The sequence below is a fragment of the Epinephelus moara genome, chromosome 8 (genome assembly GCF_006386435.1).
Source record: "Epinephelus moara isolate mb chromosome 8, YSFRI_EMoa_1.0, whole genome shotgun sequence".
Taxonomy (NCBI): Eukaryota; Metazoa; Chordata; class Actinopteri; order Perciformes; family Serranidae; genus Epinephelus; species Epinephelus moara.
Genome location: NC_065513.1, coordinates 25,170,554 through 25,190,577, shown reverse-complemented (window position 1 = coordinate 25,190,577; position 20,024 = coordinate 25,170,554). Strand labels below are relative to the sequence as shown.

At 42.2% G+C, this 20,024-nt stretch overlaps 1 protein-coding gene across 3 annotated transcripts in view; it reads left to right on the top strand.

Annotated features, from left to right (window-relative positions):
• The window catches only part of ntrk2a (neurotrophic tyrosine kinase, receptor, type 2a), a 135,905-nt gene that overhangs the window by 11,281 nt on the left and 104,600 nt on the right, over positions 1-20,024 (top strand). For all 3 annotated transcript variants that reach the window (XM_050050850.1, XM_050050852.1, XM_050050851.1), the window contains exons 5-9: positions 1,505-1,653; positions 15,714-15,847; positions 17,928-18,060; positions 18,273-18,344; positions 18,438-18,665. In XM_050050850.1, coding sequence (XP_049906807.1) covers positions 1,505-1,653; positions 15,714-15,847; positions 17,928-18,060; positions 18,273-18,344; positions 18,438-18,665 — 716 coding nt within the window. The remainder of the gene's footprint in view (positions 1-1,504; positions 1,654-15,713; positions 15,848-17,927; positions 18,061-18,272; positions 18,345-18,437; positions 18,666-20,024) is intronic.

Below are 20,024 nucleotides of genomic sequence, written 5' to 3'. Positions count from 1 at the left end.
TTAGGCACAAAAACCACTTGGTTAGGGTCAGGAAAAGATCATGGTGTGCGTTAAAATGAAAAAGAAAGTGACAAACACATAAGCCGTGAGCCTGCTCCGCCTCAAGCCGGTCGCGGCACACCATACGCCCGTTCAGCACCGCGGACAGTCGGACTAATGGGATGTCGAACCAATGGGCTGTCGAACCAATGACATGGACCCTCAGCTGGCTACCTCACAACCTCACAGTGGCAACAAATTCCAGACAGTTACTAGCTACTGCAGACCAATCTATGAGCTCATGTTTTATTCAGACAGACTTCCAGCTGACCCAAGATGAGTTAGACCAGTCACAACTGTTTATTCAATATGGCCTTTGTGCCTTACACAAATTACACGCATAAACCTGGCTTAGTAAAGAGGAGCCCTGTTGGAAAATTTGCATTTCCTTGGATAACAAAGGCATGACCTGCCCTACTCTGACTTACTCTGCCATTCTTACCCCAACCCTAACCAATCTCACTCCTCTTGCGTAAACCCAACCAACCCAACCAATGAAGGCAATGAATACCAGCCAATCTCAGAAACAGTTGGGTGCTTCGATTTCCTAGGAAATGCAAAGTCGTGAGCCGTTAAGGCATTGTCAGAAAAAACCAAAATGGGATCAGCAGATGTGGAACTTCCTGTTGAAGAACTACATTCAAGTTCCAATGGCAAAATGGCAGCACTTGTTCACAGATGCATTAATACTACACCATCACAGCTCATCTCTGCACGCTGTAGTCTGTTTACAATCGTCTGTCTCTTAGCGTGTCATTGCTCTGATATCCAGAGACATTTTAGTGTATGGGCGTTAATACCCTTCTTTGGAAATCGGGAAATAAACTGAAAGGGTACCAGACAAGCTCGCATTTGCGTATTGGTTTGGCGAAGTCAGGCTAACTCCCGGTCAATAAGTCCAGCACATAACAACACAACAACTTGTTGTTTTTATACTTTGGTCTTTGCACGGATAACACAAACAAGATATGATGTGTTATTAGTGGGCTTTAGAGGTCCTGGTGTGTGTCCTTGTGTTGGTGCTGTGATTGGCGAGTACTAGACATGTGGAGGTCGGAGGCGTTAGGGCAAAGAGGTCATGGTCAGGACTAGTACTGACAAATCACAGCCCAGTAGGGATCCATACAGTAGGATCCAGAATTATGCAGTGCTGGTATGTGTATTTTGTCACCCTTCACCAGAGCCAACTGTTTCCATCTCTAATCTTTATGCAAAGCTAAGCTAACATGCTGCTGGCATTAGCTTCTTATTTAACAGACATGGACTGTATCAATCTAAATCCTCTAACTCTCAGGAAGAAACCAAACAAGCATATTTCACAAAATGTTGAATGGTGTCTTGAAGGCACTTTGACAATAGCTCAATTCAATTCAGCTATTGCTTTGTCCGTTCAAATTTAAAGTTACTATCTAGCTCTACTACTCACAGTTCTTGACAGTTCTTGACTTTGTGTGTGTGCGTGTAGGATCCTGACAGGGAACCCTCTGCACTGCTCCTGTGAGAACATGTGGATCAAGCTGTGGTTAGGAGAGGAGGCAGACACTCAGGAGCTGCGCTGCATCGAGGATGGAGGAGCACGCAAGCTGCTGTCCAGACTGACACTGCCTAACTGTGGTGAGGACACACACACACACACACACACACACACACACACACACACACACACACACACACACACACACAGGGTAACAAGCTGGAAAAGATATTCACAAGCTGAAGCAGATGCAATGTGTTGAAACACCTGGAGGTGTTGTATTAGTAATCCTAATAGTTTCCTCTACAAAGGTTTTCTGTAATCTTTGTTTTGACTGTGAGCTCTCATATGTGTTGCATGCGACACATATGATTTTATGTAAGCGTGCATGTGTGAGTGTGTGTGTGTGTGTTTGCATAAATGTGTAAGTGCGAGACATAACTTGTTATTGCAAGACAAGTGTGCTAAGTGTTTTGTCTGTTCTCTCGGGAGGTGTGCAGGATGAACAACTGGAGAAGGTGAAGTTCGCTATTAAAACCTCTGAGAATAACAGTACATAGAATAAAACTCATGCAAGCTACAACCACTGCAGCAATCTGCACTATAAACCAGACTGTGTGTGTGTGACAGGCTGGTGTGTGTGCGCACACACTGTATTTCACTTAGGCAGGACTCTGCTTAGCCTGTACATTGTAATTTCTCTTGACACCGTGCAGTGCGGAAAGCTACAATGTCTTCCACTTGACCAAGCAGACAAATGACCAAATGAATACATGCATGAACACTCAGCTTTTATAGAGGGCATAAAATGCAGTTTTCTTCTCTGCAGGGTGTCATTAGAAGGCCACCAACTCTAAACAAGCTGACGCTATCTCTGCGCTTTCTCATATGATGCATAGATTATCTGCCAGATGGAGGACAGAGAAATGTGACCTACAGAGTGGTGTTTGTGTGTGAGAGGTTATGTCATCTTATAGACTGGTTACAGTCAACCGAGACATTTGCTTGCAGGTGTAGAAAGGTCACTGTGCAGGACATTATAGAAGCAGAGAGACATCACACCGAGAGGGACCGTCTGTGTGGATCAACACACAGATGACATCATTGAGTTTCAAAAGATGCTGAGTGGGGGAAATTCCCCACATGCATCACAATAAAATGAAGTGTTATAAAGACCATCTGCACTATGTCCTATGGCACCGGTGACCTGCTGTCACGCAGCAGATTTCATTTCCTTTTTCTCTGAATCATCATGTTTTGGTCGTCGAGGAAGAAATTCTTTCTGGAGTTATGGAAAGCTGCACTCCGCTGCAGCGGCAATAATCGCAGTTTTATGACCAATAAAAGGCATTTTCCACAAATTTAATTGTGAAAACTTGATGAGAATTTTTTGCATCTTTGTTTAAGTTGCAAAGGAACAATATTTAGTTTCCCCATTAGGAATAATGTGTCTACAAACCAGCGCAACACAAGTGTGATGTCAAGCTCACCAGCAAGCTTGCTTTCACTCCTAGACAGACTTCCACAGACCACAAACCTTTTATGTACTTGCATACAGGAGCGTTTATCAAGCTTAAATATATAAATGTCGGCAGCTAATTGATGCTTTATTCTTTCCTTCTTCGTAGTTGTTCATAAATGTCTCTAGTTTGGACTCTGTTCTTTTCATAAACAGGGTGAGATTACAGCCTGACCTGCCTGTTCACACTCAGCCTGGATTTGTTGCTTTTTATTAGCACAAATCTGGCTAAAAGTGACATTTGGTAATGATTTAGAGCTTGAGCTTGACCCAGGCGAACAAATGAAACACAGACAGCCTTTGGGGCAATGAGTCCAGTCAGATCCAGTTTATTTTTGTAAAGTGAGAACATAAAGGGATCTTCATGTCTGATTTGAATTTATAAAACACACAATAACAGCAGTCAGAAAAGCTTTATAGGCCTCTATTGAAACATAATCAAATTTGCTCTCCAATCAGCCAGAACATGAATCTAAAAGTATTTTTGCCATCTGGTCCAAAATAGCTCAGGGCAGTCGGGACACAAACAATAAGTTAGCATGCAGGAAGCTAACAATGTCATTGATAACTCCTATTGATCCGTCCCCTCTGCCTCCCTTCCATTAGCGGAGGTTATTTTTGGCATTAGCACAGTTACAGCAGGGCCCCTGGAGAGGTAGGCAGGGGACCCCCTGGCAGTGTGACATATGAGGAGGAGGACATGGTGGAGCAGGGGTGCCAAATAATGCCCCAGGGCTAACAGTGATACACCAAAAGTCCAAACTGCTGGCCTTTTGTGCTCTCTGTCATTTTCTCTCTCGCTATCTTTCGCCTCCCCCTCTCTCAGTCTGTCTCTCTCCTCCTCTTTATTACTCATTTTCCATCTCTGTGTCTGCTCGCATGCACGACTGTCTGTTCTTCTGTCCGTCTGAGCATTTCTGAGTGACATATGAGGAAGGCACAAAGCAGAGGAAGTGCCCAACGATGCCCTCAGGCTGACACTGATCTCTCAGGCCACCCGCATATGTCTCTTGGTCTGTTTCTCTCTGTGGACTGTTTACTGCTGGAGCGCCTCTCGAAAAGGCTGGCAAACACAGACTGCTCCCACTGCTGACCTATACTAAACTTCACTTTAAAAGAAAGGCTTCTCTGATGTTACTGCAGTCCTATGCAAGGTGGACTGTGTCACTAAGCAAAAATGTTGCGTCTTAAACAGCTGAAGGTTTTAAAGCTCTCAGTTATTTGTTAATAGAATGATTAAAACAATAAAAGACCCCATAAACTCCCTACTCTTTAATTCCCTTTAATAAGTCTTTCTTAAGTTGTAAGATCACTTTAGGGTAATGCTCGTTAATGTGAAAATTAAGACATTGAAGCTTTTTTTACCATCACACTCGTGGCTAAAATCTGCTTTTCGCTAAACGATCCAAATGTTAATAATTGAAACCAGCTGTCCCGAGCAAAGGTGCCTTTTCCCCATGTGCCGTGGAGCTGACAGCAGATGGATTACCAGACCTCTGCTGGCCACATCACAGTGCCGGTGCCCCTCTGTCTTCATCAGTCTGTTTGTCTGTCTGTCAATTTGTTTGGCTGGAGTGACTGTCTATCAGGTTTTATTTCCCTTTGTCATCCCACTTTCTGTCTTTCTATTGATTATTTTTCAAGCATTATTTCCTCTGCTCTTTTTATCCCTTCACTAACTTCCGTCTCCTCGGCTCATTGTATGTCTGAACGGACTGTACAGCAGTAATACTCAACTCACCCGCTGACTGTTTTCCAAATCCATAATAAAAATGAATTGATTCACTCTCTGATATTTTTTTGTACTTTGAATGTCAATAAGGTGCCAGAGTGCATGAAAATGTAGGGTTGTACAGATTTGTTGGCTGCACTTCGGTATCGACCGTCATTTGCATTGTTGACTGCCATCAGCCTATCAGCAAATTAGATGACATTACCAATAGCATGTTTGGGAAGAACATCTTTCAGGGGACGCCGTTAGGATGAAGGGATGCAGTAAACTCATTATCAACAGGTCAGGGGATGCACCCTATTGTTTCCCCGATAATGCTACATTATGACCAACAAATCTGTGTCGGGAGGAGAGCTAGTTAAGGTTAGCTGTTAGCAGTTGGTAACGGGAAATAACTGCTTGCATTTTGATGCGTTCAAGCTCTCTTCTGTAAAAATGAGTATTAACCAAAGGTAAATTATTATGTTATATTGATGTGGTCAAATCTTGTAAAATGTAGTTTTTGGTGAGAAATTTTGTTGATGTTTTAACAGCAATCTAAAATAGATATTAGAGAGGGAATCATGATATATTATATACAGGAAAAAGGTTGATGTTTTTCATGTTAAAGATGATATTAAAGGGTGTTTCATAATTTTGTATGATTGAATTTGTGCTGATTCAAAGATAATCAAGAGCTAAATGACAAACAGTTCAGTTATTTTTTTCATAATGAAGATTTCTTTATTTCCCTGGCACAAAAGGGGGAATAAATGATAACAAAAACAAAATAAACAAGAAAAGTATCCGTATCGGCCATTGGACATCAGCCATGGTCCATCGGCCAAAAAGAGATTTCAAACATCAGCCAAGAATTTCACACTTGGTGCATCCCTATAAAAAGCATCAAAAAAGAGCTTCTTAATCAAAACAAAAGTGCCAGTGGAGAATCCTTGGATGCCCCCCCTGACAGAGGACCAGGTTAAGCCCCTAATGTCCTCACATGTTTGTTAACTGGCCCCTGTCTTCCTGTCATTTTGCAAAAGTGGCCCCAGAGCAAAGTAAGCTGAGTGTCCCTGCTGTACAGTATAACCACTGTATATACTTAAATATCTCGCTGTGTGTCAAATTCCTTCTGTCTCTCTGCTCCTTTTTGTGTGGTGTGCACTTACAGTTGCATATGTGAAACACAAATGCAGCACGTAGGCACAGACACGAGCAGTAAATGGCAGCACAGGCTGACCAAAAAGGCCAGATGTCTCCTGTGTCCGTGGGCAGAAGATGCTATTTACATGTTCGAATTTCCTATAGGGAGACCACTTATTTGTTAGGTAATAAGGAATTTAACAAACAAGACAAAAAGCTGTAAAAGTAAACTTAAAATGAGCACAGAAGTTAGAATTCACGAGGAGAACAGCACAGTGCAGACTGACACAGATTAGAATCATGTCTTGCAGCAATGATGTTTTATGTGGTCTTTTAAAAGGTAATGGACACGGCGTTTAGTGCTGCATTCGGCCTCTCTGCAGTCCTTTTCAGGCCGTACTGCTGCCATTTAACAGTGAGGTATTGCAAACAGACAGATTCAAAAGGGTTTGAAACAGACAACAGCTTCAAAAACAGAAGAGTACAGCTGGTCAAAACAATTCAGTAAATCACCTTTATGGGAACAGAATCGCTAAGAATTTGAAATACTGAGAAAAAACTGTGTAAAGGTGGAATACTGTGCAGTTTTGTTTCTTTTTAAATGTATCAGCGGTCCTTCGTATGACAAGAATGATGCATAGCTGAACCAGCTCAGTATCATGAGGAATTATGTCCATGTTAGACGGGTCCTTGCCTCACGATTTACGTTCAATGCAAATGCAGGAAGCAGTATGTCCTTTATGTAGAGAGGTGGAGGGAACTGTAAATGTGGAGGTTGAGCTGATGGATGGGTGTGTCTGCCTTCAATGCAGGAGACCAGTTTCACCTTTTTTTTTTTTTATTATAAATTAATCCTTAATGATGTTTCTCTAACCTTAACCAAGTTATACAGTGCCCTGAACTTAACATTACCTTAATTTATTGCCATGAACACAATATTTTCCCAAACCTAACCACAATAGTCGCTCTGTGCTGATATTGTAGAAAGTGAGAATTTTAAATTTGGCCAACACATTCTCATTCCGACCTCGTCACATATCGACATTTGGTCATGGACTTTCCACGTCCAGATGCAATGTGAAAGATACTACGGGCGTGTTGGTTCTTGGGCTGTCAAGGAATATTCTAAATTCGAATTTAAATTCGAATTTGAAAAAAAAAAATGGACCTTCAAATGTGAAAATTGATATTCGATTGTGGAGAAAAAAAAACACCACCGCAGCTGTCCTCTTTGCGAGTGGGCGTTGGCCTGGGCCGCTGCACTGAACGCACTGCTTGACACATTGGCTCGCGGCTCGCGATGACACAATCGGTTAACATGGGCGCCGAAAGGAAACTGGCTTCGCTTCTCGGCGCTTCGAGGCTATTCGCAGCGCTTCGAGGCTATTCGCAGCGCTTCCGCGGGCGGAGTGGCCCTGGCGTGACGGGTCAGAGAGGGGGGGCGAGCGAGAGGTCCGCGGTCGTTTATAATGTAATGTTATAGATTATTGTTTTATGTGTTTTAGTGTGTAGGTATGTAAATGTTTTCAAAGACGTTTATGTTGAAATAAAAATACCTACAAGTAGTTATGTTTCCTTGTATTAATACATATACAAGTATGTTTCCTTGTATTAGTTTGCCCTCTTGTGGACATAATGCAAAAAAATATTTTTTTTTGAATGGTTCGAACTTATGAGTTATTTTTAGAAGGAATATTCGAATGTCATTTTTGAGCAATTTTGACAGCCCTAGTTGGTTAGAAGGAATATTCGAATGTCATTTTTGAGCAATTTTGACAGCCCTAGTTGGTTCTGGGACACTGTGTCAAGTTCTGCCTGTTACATGCATTGTCTTCTTTCAAAATACACTTCCGTTTTCACAGAGAATTTTCCGTTTACATACAGTGTCTTTTAAAATAAACGCACTACGTCGGTACAACAATGGTAGTTGTTATTTACCTTCAGCAACAAAAATCACATGATTGGGTTTAGGAAAAAAGAACGGGGTTTGGCTTTATAATCTCATGGGACGCGAACACCGCCCTCCTGTGGTTTGCAAAAACAAACAACATTCTTATGTGCTGACAGAGTTGAGCTTATCAGACACCAAAATAGATTGAATCACAATTATTTACACTAAATTTTGGGTAGAATACCCCCTGCATCACGAACATGAAATTAAATGGCGCCGAGGAGATGCTGTGTCATGGCTGCTGGATTTTGGACACATTTGTCCCCCTGTCCCCTACCACTGAAACTGTTCTGCAGTCCATTGCTATCCATTTTGTAAGGAAGTTAGTTAGTCGGTCACAGGTAGACTTACTCAGTTCCTGTGAACATCTGGTTGAGTGTGGCTTGACGAGGTTGGCTGCTAGCGCTAGCATCAGAGGCTGTATGAGCTCGGACCTCTGGGTTCACTGCTAAATGCTTTGCATTGAGGTGATATTTCAGGCTTGAAGAACTCCAATGGTACGAAAATTCCTTACTGCAGAAATGCAGAGAACTGTGCTCCAGTTCGATCTGGGCATTTTTTTTTATGTAAATGTTCCATTCATGGGGCCAAGCAGTGTCGTCTCGTCTGCCTCCATCATACGAAAAAGCCACTGTGGCCTTCAATGACACACCGGGGCACAGGGCACCATGGAATGCAGTTATTTTTTTCTGTGAATAATTAATCTAATTTAACGCGTTATTTTGACAGCCCAAGTTATTAATTATCATTGCCAATAACTGAAACATAGCAATGCTAAAGTTTAAAAAAAAAAGTTACAGAGTGACGGATACATCCAAGGAAGGAAGATATTGACGGATTTGAGGAAAACTAAAACCTACAAATGATCTGATGTCAGAGCCAGTCAACTTGATTGACAGCAGTTTTTAGGCGTGAAGTTAATAATCTATAACAAATTCTGGGTTTCAAAGCTGCTCATCCAGCCCTGTCTCCCTTTCTCCTCCCTATTCCTCTGCCTTCTTTGAGCGGTAATCACTTTGTGAATGCCTCTCATAAAGCACTGACAGTAGTCACTGTGCTCCAACAACAACGGAAATATACAGAGGCAACTCAGGGACAGATTTTGTGTTGTGTCACTTTCCGGCATATTTCCTTCTCTCCCTGCTGTAAACTTTGTGAAAGATTCCTCTCTCTCTCGCCTGCCTCTGTCTCTCGTCAGAAATCACCACATCTCTGTGGTGGAAAGGCTTGAGCCTTGCATAATAAATGCAAACACACCGATGTCGACGTGCCTATTGTGGCCATAACAAGAGCTGACAACAATGACACCTACAACAATGACGCTGAAGTGTGCTGTGGTGTATTGTGCAGAGGTTTCAATCCAGAGCGGATGTTTTGCTTTTAAATATGAGCTGTGAGCAGCTATTCAGCTCCACATCACAGGGGCATATCCCCGATGCTGCGCTTGTAATTCAAAGCCCATTCATAGCACATGCTCCCGGTGAACGAAGGTAATCTGAATTCAAGGAGTGTCAAGGACTAAAGGCCTCAGTGCTAATGTGATGTATTCTTCACACATTCATTCTTCTAGGTTTGATAGGGTGAGGTTTTCATTGTTGCAATCTTGCCCAATTATCTTCCTGTAAAAATGACTATTTGTAGAAAAGACGGTCCTTTGGCAACACAGACATCTCAGCAATTACATCTGGCAATAAAGAGTAGAGTAAAAATGAGAGATAATGCAAATAAGCTGCTACTTTTGCATCAAAGTCCCACAAAGTAGTAGATGTAAAAGAAGAAATTCCACACATTGTCAGATTTAAAAAGAAGCTTTTTCACAAGCACCTGTACATGTATGGATTTTTCTTTTTTTCTCAGTAAAAATCAAAAGTAACCATGCCTAGGTTCCTGTTAAATTATCTTGACTGACTAAATGAGAGCAGTTGGGATCGAGTTTTAAGACATAATTTACATGCAGTCGAAGCCAAAAGATCAATGAAAAAATCGCATATTTTCATGGTACAAGTACATATTTCCAATTATTTATCCTGGCAATGTACGATTTATGTAAAACAAGGACAAACCATGTCACAGACTGCTTCAGCGTGTCACTTACAGACATTTCCATGCCTCCCAAAAACCACCAGGAGGCAGACAGGCCTGCCAGCCTTGACTGAGAGCATGAATGAAAATGTGAGTGTGATGTTTTATGGATTCATGACTTGCTTCCCATTTGAAACATCTCCATCTTAACATGAAGTACGAAGCCACATGGAAGCCGAAAAAATAAAAAGCCCAGTTCTGGCCTGTCAATACAAACCTAGAGTGACATCATAACCCACGTTGTTACTCTAAGCGACTTCAAGTAAAGATAGGTGACAAATTAGAGGGAGAAACCTGAAAAAATGAGTTGAGAAACATTAATACATGCAGATGCTTCCATACTGGCCACATGACGACTCACTTGATGGTGTTAATCCCTTCAGTAAAGTGCAGAGACTCGGATAATCCACAGTATGCCAACAAGCTCTGAAGATGCTCTGGAGGCTGGTGGTGGCCCAGTGCTTCACTAAGACTCTTTATAGCGGATTTCCTTTAATTTGTCATCCATCTGTATTTCTCTGGGTAACGCAGATCTACATGTGAGCAACTAAAGAAAAAATACAGAGTATGTTGACATGTGAGCCAGGGTTTCCCACTTATTCATTTACTTATTGGTGGTGGCCACAATATCAACATCTGGCGCCACATATTGATTTTCTATTTCTGGAGCTGGGCCGTTCATTGGGTGCACTGTTGGAACGGAGCACGAGAATGTCAGGTGCAGTGAAAGTTGAACTTAACCGTTCATTGCGCTGGTTCTAAAATCTGCTTTCACTCACAGCAACTGCTCCTCTCGTCCATCAATCTGATCTGATCAGCTCTGATCGGATCGACTGGTCAATTATCAACCCTGCTCATCAAACTCTACAAACTGCTGCTAAGGATAAATACACTCACAAAGAGCTTTGCCTGCGCTACAGACCTGCAAAAAAAACCCAGCCCTTGGCATCAGCTACCGCCACACATAGTTTCCAATTGTGTGGGAAACACTGCATGAGCTCCGCAGCTGGTGTAGTTTCAGCTATTGTCTGTGTGGGTTCAAAGTTAAAGTAATCATCTAGAAGATTTTTTTCTTTTAAATAAATGTCTGTTGAGTCACAATCTGTCATCAGGTAAGGTAACTCAACGGTGACTATGCCTATGACCCACAGATGAAAGCCCTTACATTTTAACTATAACAAACTAGGTGTTTGTGGAGACATTCCCATAAAAGAAAATTAAAAGTGGCCAAACAGTGAAATTACAACTTGCAGGTCTGTCGGATGATGCCATTGGGTCCAAAATACTTTTCCCCATAGACTTAAATTTTGAAAGAGACGTCTAAACCAGTGGATATATTTTTTAAAAGTCACAACTTCAGCGAAATGACTCGTGTCACTACCGGAATTGATCTATTTGGTTCGTTAACATTTCAAAAGTCTAGAATAAGTGCACAATAAAATAATTTTATCCCAACTGAAGTCGGAAGTCAGCCAATTTTACACACGGGAAGTTAAAAGGGGAGGTTCCGTTTTTTACAACCTGGACCTTATTTCTGGCATTAAATACGGTTGTTTACTCACCCAGATAAGTTTGGTGTCATTTGGAGTCCTTCGGAAGATATTTAGATCTGCGAGAGCCGCGTACATCCATATAGTGGAAATTATCAGGGCACCGACAATGAGGCTCTAAATAACACATTATCTGCCGCGAAACTCGTTCATTTCACCAATATTTTTTTATGAATCGCTAGAGTTGCTTGTCATCATCATCCAGGTCATTTATACTGACCTACTAACCTCTGACCTGGATGATGTCAGAGGCAATTCGTACCACCGAAACGTTCACCTTTCTGTTTCTCACTTTTTGTCACTGAGCACTATGTAATAATAAATTCACGTTTTGCATAAGAAGTGCCTCTGCTTTTTGTGCAGTGTGCGGGCCGTTCTACACAAGCGATGAGAAGAAACTAAAGAAATGTAAATTCTCATAGTTATTTACTTATCAAGCAAACAAATTCAAGGAAAATAAACAATTTATGCATGTGTGTAGGCTACTTACTCAATCGAAAGTTGCCCGTTCGGTCCTGCAGGCTTTGGCTGGGTCTTCCAGTTTACTTTCGGGACACGAAAAAAAGTCTCTACAACAGCCCGGTTGATCATAGAAGTGAAATCCTCTGTAGTTGTGAGACAGTCATTTCTGGAGACATCCAGACGTGTATCTCCTGGCCTCAAATCCCACTCGGAGCAACAAAGGCATTCCTCCTCTGTTGGCATAGTGGAACATTGTCCACAAGAACACCACCAGTTAGCATCTATTCTCGGACGTGCAGCGGTTTGTTGTTCTCTGGCCAGCTGTTCCTCTCTCTGCCTCCGCATCCTCCTTTCAAAGAGCTCCTCATCCGTATACTCTGGCTCAAAACGGTAAGGACGTCCATCATATTCAAAGTCGTCGTCCACAACCTCAAAATCTGACAAATATTCAGCCATGTTTCAAAAAACTAACAGTAGCAAATTCCAGTTGTAAACAGAGCCGTGCTGCGGGTGTGCGGCGGCGCGCGCACCTGGATGACATCATCCAGGTCAGAGGTTAGTAGGTCAGTATAAATGACCCGGATGATGATGACAAGCAACTCTAGCGATTCCTAAAAACATATTGGTGAAATGAACAAGTTTCGCGGCAGATAATGTGTTATTTAGAGCCTCATTGTCGGTGCCCCGATCATTCCCACTATATGGATGTACGCGGCTCTCGCGGATCTAAATATCTTCCGAAGGACTCCAAATGACACCAAACTTATCTGGGTGAGTAAACAACTCTATTTAATGCCAGAAATAAGGTCCAGGTTGTAAAAAACGGAACTTCCCCTTTAAGTTTTTTTGGCTTCGTGCACCACTGAGCAACTCTGATAGAAATGAAAGGGGCCCCGCCTTCAAGGCTGTTTTCAGTTTTCTTGATACAGCCATGGTTGGTCTGCCAGAGTGGGTAGGCAGAGCTACCGCAACAGCTAGCTCTTTACCTCACGTATGTTTGAAGCATTGGGGCTCAAAAACACACCTTTGATTACCAAAATAGGTGCAGCCAAATAGAATGATGCTGAGATCTTCAAAATTGTAACTTAAAGCACAAAAGTCCACTCTTGACTTTGGAAATAGTAGTCTAGAAAAACAAATTCAAGGTCCACTTTCTTGCCTATTTCTGATATTTTTTTAATGCTTCAGATAAAATCAATACAGCTACTGGGCTTGTATGCCAATAATCCACCTCAATGATAACAGGGCAAATTCCGTACAAAGGTGAAGACAGCTGAACACAAGTAAGCGGGCCTTGAGTTGGGATTTTTAAAAGAACAAAAAGAGAATACATTCCACCAAATGCTGTTTTTTTTTTTTTTTTTTTTACAGTGTCTGGTTTCCTTTCAGTTGTGATACATGTGCATTAGTTGGCTCGCCCTGCGCAGACACTTGACTGCTAGTGTTTTCCATATGTTAACAACTGGCTGCAGGTGGGCTGTAGAGCATGCCAAACGCTGAAGCACATAATGGCGAAATCTTTCCACGTAATGACTCGTGTTGTCACAGACACAGGCCAGTCTGCACGTGCTAATTACGGTAAATTCCTCTTCAATCCTACTTGTTGATTCTGAACACATCCCAGCCACTAAAGGATTACAATCACACAGGATGTCATGGGTGGTTTGACTACCAAAGCCGCGCCTGTAAATAATTTAACATGGAAATAATTTTCTGTGTACTGACAGGTCATGACAACTGCACTCACATCAAAACCAAATAGGTTTCCAGAAGTTTTATTCTGATTTCTGTGGGGTCTAGCTTTGTGTGTGTGTGCGTGCTTGCGTGCATGCGTGTGTGTGTGTGTGCGTGTGCGACCTGCAGATGGCTGTAGTGTCAGTAGAAAGCTGATTTACCGAGGGCCTGTTAAGATATGTGGTTCTGATATGGCAGCTGGCCTGCCACCACCGAAATGACTGGTTTTTAGTGCGTCTCACAGTGATTGAGTGGGTTGCCGTAGTGATAAGTGGGTTGCCCTGGTGATAAGCATTCTGCCGACGGACAGAAGAGGTGGAGGAGGAGGGGAGGAGGGGGGAAGAGGAACGGGTTCGATAAGGAATCTGTCCAGTTTTATCTGCAGTAGCTGTCGACACCCATTTCTTCTCCTCTCTTCTTTTTGTTCTCCTTTTTTCTCCTTCTCTTCATCTTATTCTCATCTTGTCTGCGCTTCTTCCCCTCTCCTCAATTTGTTCTCATCTTCTTTTCTTTTTCGTCTTGTCTCTTCTCCTCTTCGTCTTCACTTATCTCTGTTCTCATCTTGTATCCTCCTCTCGTCCTTTCTTCTCTTTTCCTCCTTTCTTTTATTCTCGTTTTCTCTCTTCTCCTCTTCTTCCCTTCTCTTTGGGTGCTTTTCATTACACTAACTTGTCTCCTCACATCCCACACTTCTCTGGCCTTAGCTCCTCCTAGCAAGGCATTGTGAGATGCGAGGAAGAGACGCGAGGGCGGAGTAGCGGAAGCTGCCAGATGAGAAATTCCTTCGTTCCAAAATGTCAGTCTTAAAAGGATACTTAGCCCATTTCAACCAGGTCTGTGTCACTGCTGTGTGCGGAGTGTCCCCGCCCATGGCCTGAGCAAAAATTGCTGGGTGACACGAAACACGTCATTTTGAGTCATCCCGCAGATTTTGGCCAGTGGACAGGTGGGGCGCTCCAGAAGCCGGTGGCACGGAGGCTTCTTAACACCATTTATCTGCACACACCACACTCGCCACAACATGGTGACGCAGGCCTGGTTCAAAATCAGCAAAGTACCCCTTTAAGCAACACAAGTGCTAAGTGTTGACGTGCGGCATTCATATGTCACACACCCCCAGACTTCTGTGTTGGATACACCTGTGTATCCTCCTCTTTCCTCGTCTCCTTGAGGTGCATTTAAGAAATCTGTAGATCCTCAATGGTAACGAATGGGGAACGATTTTCGGGTCACGGGAGGAGAGAGGACCCAAGGACGCATAATGAAACCTCCCCTCGAGTCTTGTCTTGTGTCAGCTTCTTTTCTTTTCCCTCTCTTGGCTTTGTTCTCACCTTTTCTGTTTCTTCTCATCTTCTTTTCTTCCTCAGGTTCTCATCTCCTCCTCCTTTTTGTTTTTCCACCTCTCATCTCTCTGTTCTCTTTTTCTTTCCTTCTCCTCTTTCTTCATCAGGGATGTTATTGGACAGGGGATGAGGGTGGCAAGACTCTGATTGAGTGTGATTGGTCATACTCAGGTCACCTCCTGGTCAGCACTATGCACACACACACACACACACACACACACACACACACACACACACACACACACATATACGCACACACGCACAGAGTCACCAGTGTCTTTGCTTTGACTGAGGCTTCAGACTGTGTCCAATCAATTTAGTACTTGGGCTGCTGAAGACATGCACTAGTAATCAGTGTAACCATCGCTGTGTTTGAACTCTGTCTCTTTGTCTGACTGTTTGATTGGGGTGAGTGTGCTTAAATGAAAGCAAAAGAGAGGGAGCGAGAGAGTGAGAACGAAGGAGATTGAATTCGAGGTCTTTTCTTCGTGTGTCTTTCTTTTCACTCTGTGGTAGTGGGTGTGTGTTTGCCTGCTCTTCCACTCTTATTGTCGAGGTTGTTACGTGCTTTGTGTTTCAACTGAAAAGACAAGAGTTGGCCATGAATCCTAAGTTTGCTTCCTCCCTTTTCTCTCCCCTCCTCTCCACCTCTGCGCCTTCCTCCCCGGCTTCTCCTCCGTCCCACTCCCTGGTTGTATGTAGAGGTTCCCATGGCAACGTTGAGCCCGTCCAAAGTGGTAAAAATGGAGGGGACACAAGTGGAGCTGTCCTGTACGACCTCTGGAGTGCCCTCTCCTGAGCTCATATGGAACATGGTGTTGGTCTCCAACTATGAGGTCAGGTCACACACATGGATACTGACACATTCATTCTCACTGCGACCTTGTCACATGTCGACATATGGTCATGGACTTTCCATGTCCAGATACCATGTGAAAGGTACCCTGGGTGCATTGGATTAAGATGTTTTGGGACACCTTGTCAATTAATGCTTGTTACATGCATTGTCTTCTCTTAAAGTACACTTCCGTTTTCACAGGAAATTTACCGTTTACATACAGTTTATTTTAAACTAAACGCACTACATCAGTAAAATACCACAAATTGGTGTTTTTTTTGCCCTCAAAAACTACTGCATTTGGTTAGGTTTAGGCAACAAAAAGTGGTTAGGTTTAGGAAAAAAGAACAGGGTTTGGCTTTATAATCTTACGGGATGCAAACCCAGTGCCCACCCTACGCGGACTTTCGTCGCCTTAACTTTCATTTGTATCCCGTTGGCTCCCCCCCGCCCCCGATGCCGCTGAGCACCATTAACCTTTAACAGCGACCAGCCGCGTATCATGCCCATGTTTAAGGACGGCTTTTTCGTCATTGACTGACACTGCAAGTCACTGCCCAAGCACCGGATTTCGACGACTTCAGAGTGAGACTGGGTTGCAGAAACATAAACCCTTTGGATTACATGTCATGTCACATCACTTGTCTTAAGTATTAATGGTTCTAGAGCTGAAACTGTTATTCAGCTAACCAATTTATTAGCCATGTTGGCATCCACATGTTTACATTTTTAAGTATCATTTCAGAAAAGCTTTATGAAAACCGAAAAACTTGAAACTCTGTCAAGTGCAGTGAAAGACTTGATGCAATAAATGGGATATGAAAACACTTATGCGGAACAAATTCTGATGTAGCGAACATTAAACTCAAGTCTGATCACCCGTTTCTGCCGTCAGCGTCATCTGTGCATTAGAATCATTTCATTAATTTGTCTTCGTCTTAGGATAGCATGAAACAAGGCCAATACTAGCTAAGATTAATAAACAATTAAAACTTGCCCAAATAAAACAAATTCCTTAAGACCTGTCATTGTTTTTCTCTTGTAGATGGATTAGAGGGTTTGTTTACTGGCAGATAGATTCATGCATAATGCGTAGCCTATACTGCCAACTTTAGATGAAACTATGCTTTGCGGAGCCTAGATTATTCACGCCAAACAAAGTAAAAAAAAACGTGTCTAATTGCATTTCTTTTTGTGAAAAGCTCGCTTAAAATTCACCTGACAATTTCATGGAAACATGGCTATAAATTGACAGAAAAAAAAAAACCATCTAAATAAATAATTGTTTCAGTCATTTTCAAATCTCTGTCATATATGATAATACACTAACATTTTTTGGGCTTTTGGAGTGTTGTCAGAAAAAACCCACAAAAAAAAAACAGTCACCTTGAGCTCCGGAAAATTATACTTATATAATTAAAAAAAATTATGATTTGCAGTGCTAGATGCTTTGCTGATCCTTGATTCCACAGACATTTGATAACTGAGCTCAGCTATATGTCGTCAGCACACATGCAAACTTTGCAGTCAGAGTACTAGAAACCCCCCCACAACTAAATGATCCCTGTAAGACATTGACTTCATTTTTAAGTATGCTGTTACTGTAATTTTAGTGTACACCCACTGACATAGTGTTTCACTATAACTCAGGCTGACAGAGCGAGAGATACTGTCACTGATTTATGTTGCCTTTTATATAAAGTACCATTAATGGATGATTTCATCGGTACAATGAGCTGAATCTGATGGTTCCATAGGTGTAGATTTCACGGGAAGGATGCAGGGTACATGTTCCCCTAAATATTCAGGCAGACAAGTTTTGTTTTGACACATTTCCATCATATATTGATTCAGACAAGGCACAAATTGGTGCCAAAAATCAGGTTTCGGTGGTCAACATTTCTCGGGGAGGACCCCAAATCTCCCACTTCATACATGTAACCGCTAATGTTAAACAAAACCTACACCCTGGGATGCTTTGTACAATTTGTCACATATACCAAACATTATTTTAACTTGTACGTTAGAGAAAATATCCAAATCTTTATGCTGATATATGGATGTGTCTACTCACACAGATCTTGACATCAGGCCAGGTGTCAGTGCTGCGACTGTACAACCTGTCGTCGCTGGACCACAACAGCAAGATCAGCTGCACAGCTGAGAACATTGTTGGAGAGAAAGAGTCCTCGCTGCTGCTGGATATACTCTGTACGTTTGCCCTCTGGCAGGCAGCCCTAATTCAATGTAGATTACTGTGTCAAAGTGTTCGTCAGTGCAGAGAATTAAAAGCTGCAGAAGACAACTGTGTTTTTGCATGCTTCAGTAGTTTTGGGTCTGAATTGCTCTTTGGATTTATCTTTCTTTCTGTCTATATTTCACATTGTGGCTCTTAAACTCTGTATTCTCTCTACCACATTTAGTTCCTCCTAAGATCACTAAGCTGAGTGATGCGATCCCTGACCATCACTGGTGCATCCCTTTCAGTGTCTCAGGTAAGACATGCACATGATGTCCTTTTAATGATGATTGAAGAATAAGAAATCAGTGAAAATCAGTCTCTTTTTTTGTCTTTATAACCTTTTTAGGAAACCCAGAGCCGCACCTAGAGTGGTTTCTGGATGGTGAAGCAGTGACAGAGGATGTCTACATCATGACCATAATCCATGACATCACAGAGAGAGAATACCACGGCTGCCTGCAGCTGGACAGCCCCACACACCTCAACAATGGCCGCTACACGCTTTTGGCTAAAAACCAATATGGGTTGGACCAAAAGGAGGTGGAGGCTCACTTTATGCGCAAGCCCTGGAATGGTGAGGAGTAACATTGCACAACACAAAATAAGCTTTTACTTTTATTAAGGTCCAGTGTGTAAGATTTAGGTGGATTTTAGTGGTATCTACCTGTGAGGACTGCAGAGTGCAACCAGCAGAAACTTCTCCTGGTTAGAATTCATTCAGTGCTCATTGTTGAGGTTTTTACCGGGAGCTGAATTATTCACAGAGGTCTCGTCCTCTTTAAAAAAAAAAAACAGACCAGGTAAAAAAAAAAAAACAACGCTCAGTTTCATGTTACAAATCAGTGTTTCTCCGATGCTGCTAGCCCAACATCTGCTCATCTGTGATACCTCCTTCGAGCAATTGGAAAATGTCTTAGTCTTTAGAAAGTTGTGGTAGGAACTGTTCACCATTTTCTTAAATTCTTTTTAGACCAAAAGATTCATTGATCATTAATCGTAATAAAACAACACCACTTTGTCATAATGGCAAATGGCCAGAGGCATTATGTTTTTGGGTTGTCTGTCGTCCCATCCTTGTGAACACAATATCTCAAAAACACCTTAAAGAAATTCTTCAAATTTGGCACAAATGTCCTCTTGGACTCAACGATAAACTGATTAGTTTTTTTATTTTTTATTTTTTTTTACCTGTGACCATCAAAGGTCAAGATCAATGTGACCTTGTCTATCACATTCTCGTGATCATGATATCTCAAGAACGCCTTGAGGGAATTCCTTCAAATTTGGCACAAATGTTCACATGGACTAGAGGATGACCTGATTAGATTTTGGCGGCCCAAGTTTAAAGGTTAAGGTCACTGTGACCTTGCATTTGTCTCATTGTCATAAACGCGATATCTCAAGAGCACCTTCAGGGAATTTCTTAAAATTTGAGACAGACGTCCACTTGGACTGAAGAATACACTGATTAGAATTTTGGTGGTCAAAGGTCAAGGTTGGTGTGACCTCACAAAATATGTTTTTGGCCGTAACTCAAAAATATTATATGCTAATTATGACAAAACTTCACCCAAATGTCCGAAAGGATACAATGATGAAGTGATGACATTTTATGTCCAAAAGGTCAAAGGTCAGCTTCACTGTTACATCGTAATATTTTACATAAAACACTTTTCTGGCCAGTATTCAACGTCATATATCAGCAACAGAAGGGAGATATTTGGTCCGATACTTATTTGGTGACACTAATCCTGGGTGTCCAATTTGAGACTGTGCTGACTGTATGGATCTTCCCTGCTGTCCTGGGGGGGAAGATTTGTGTGAAGCCTCCATGTTTACACAGACATGGATGTAAACTTTAAGAGAAACTTGAATGACGCATGGAGGCATACAACCACCCGGCGGTAATTCTAGTTTTTTAACTGGTATATTG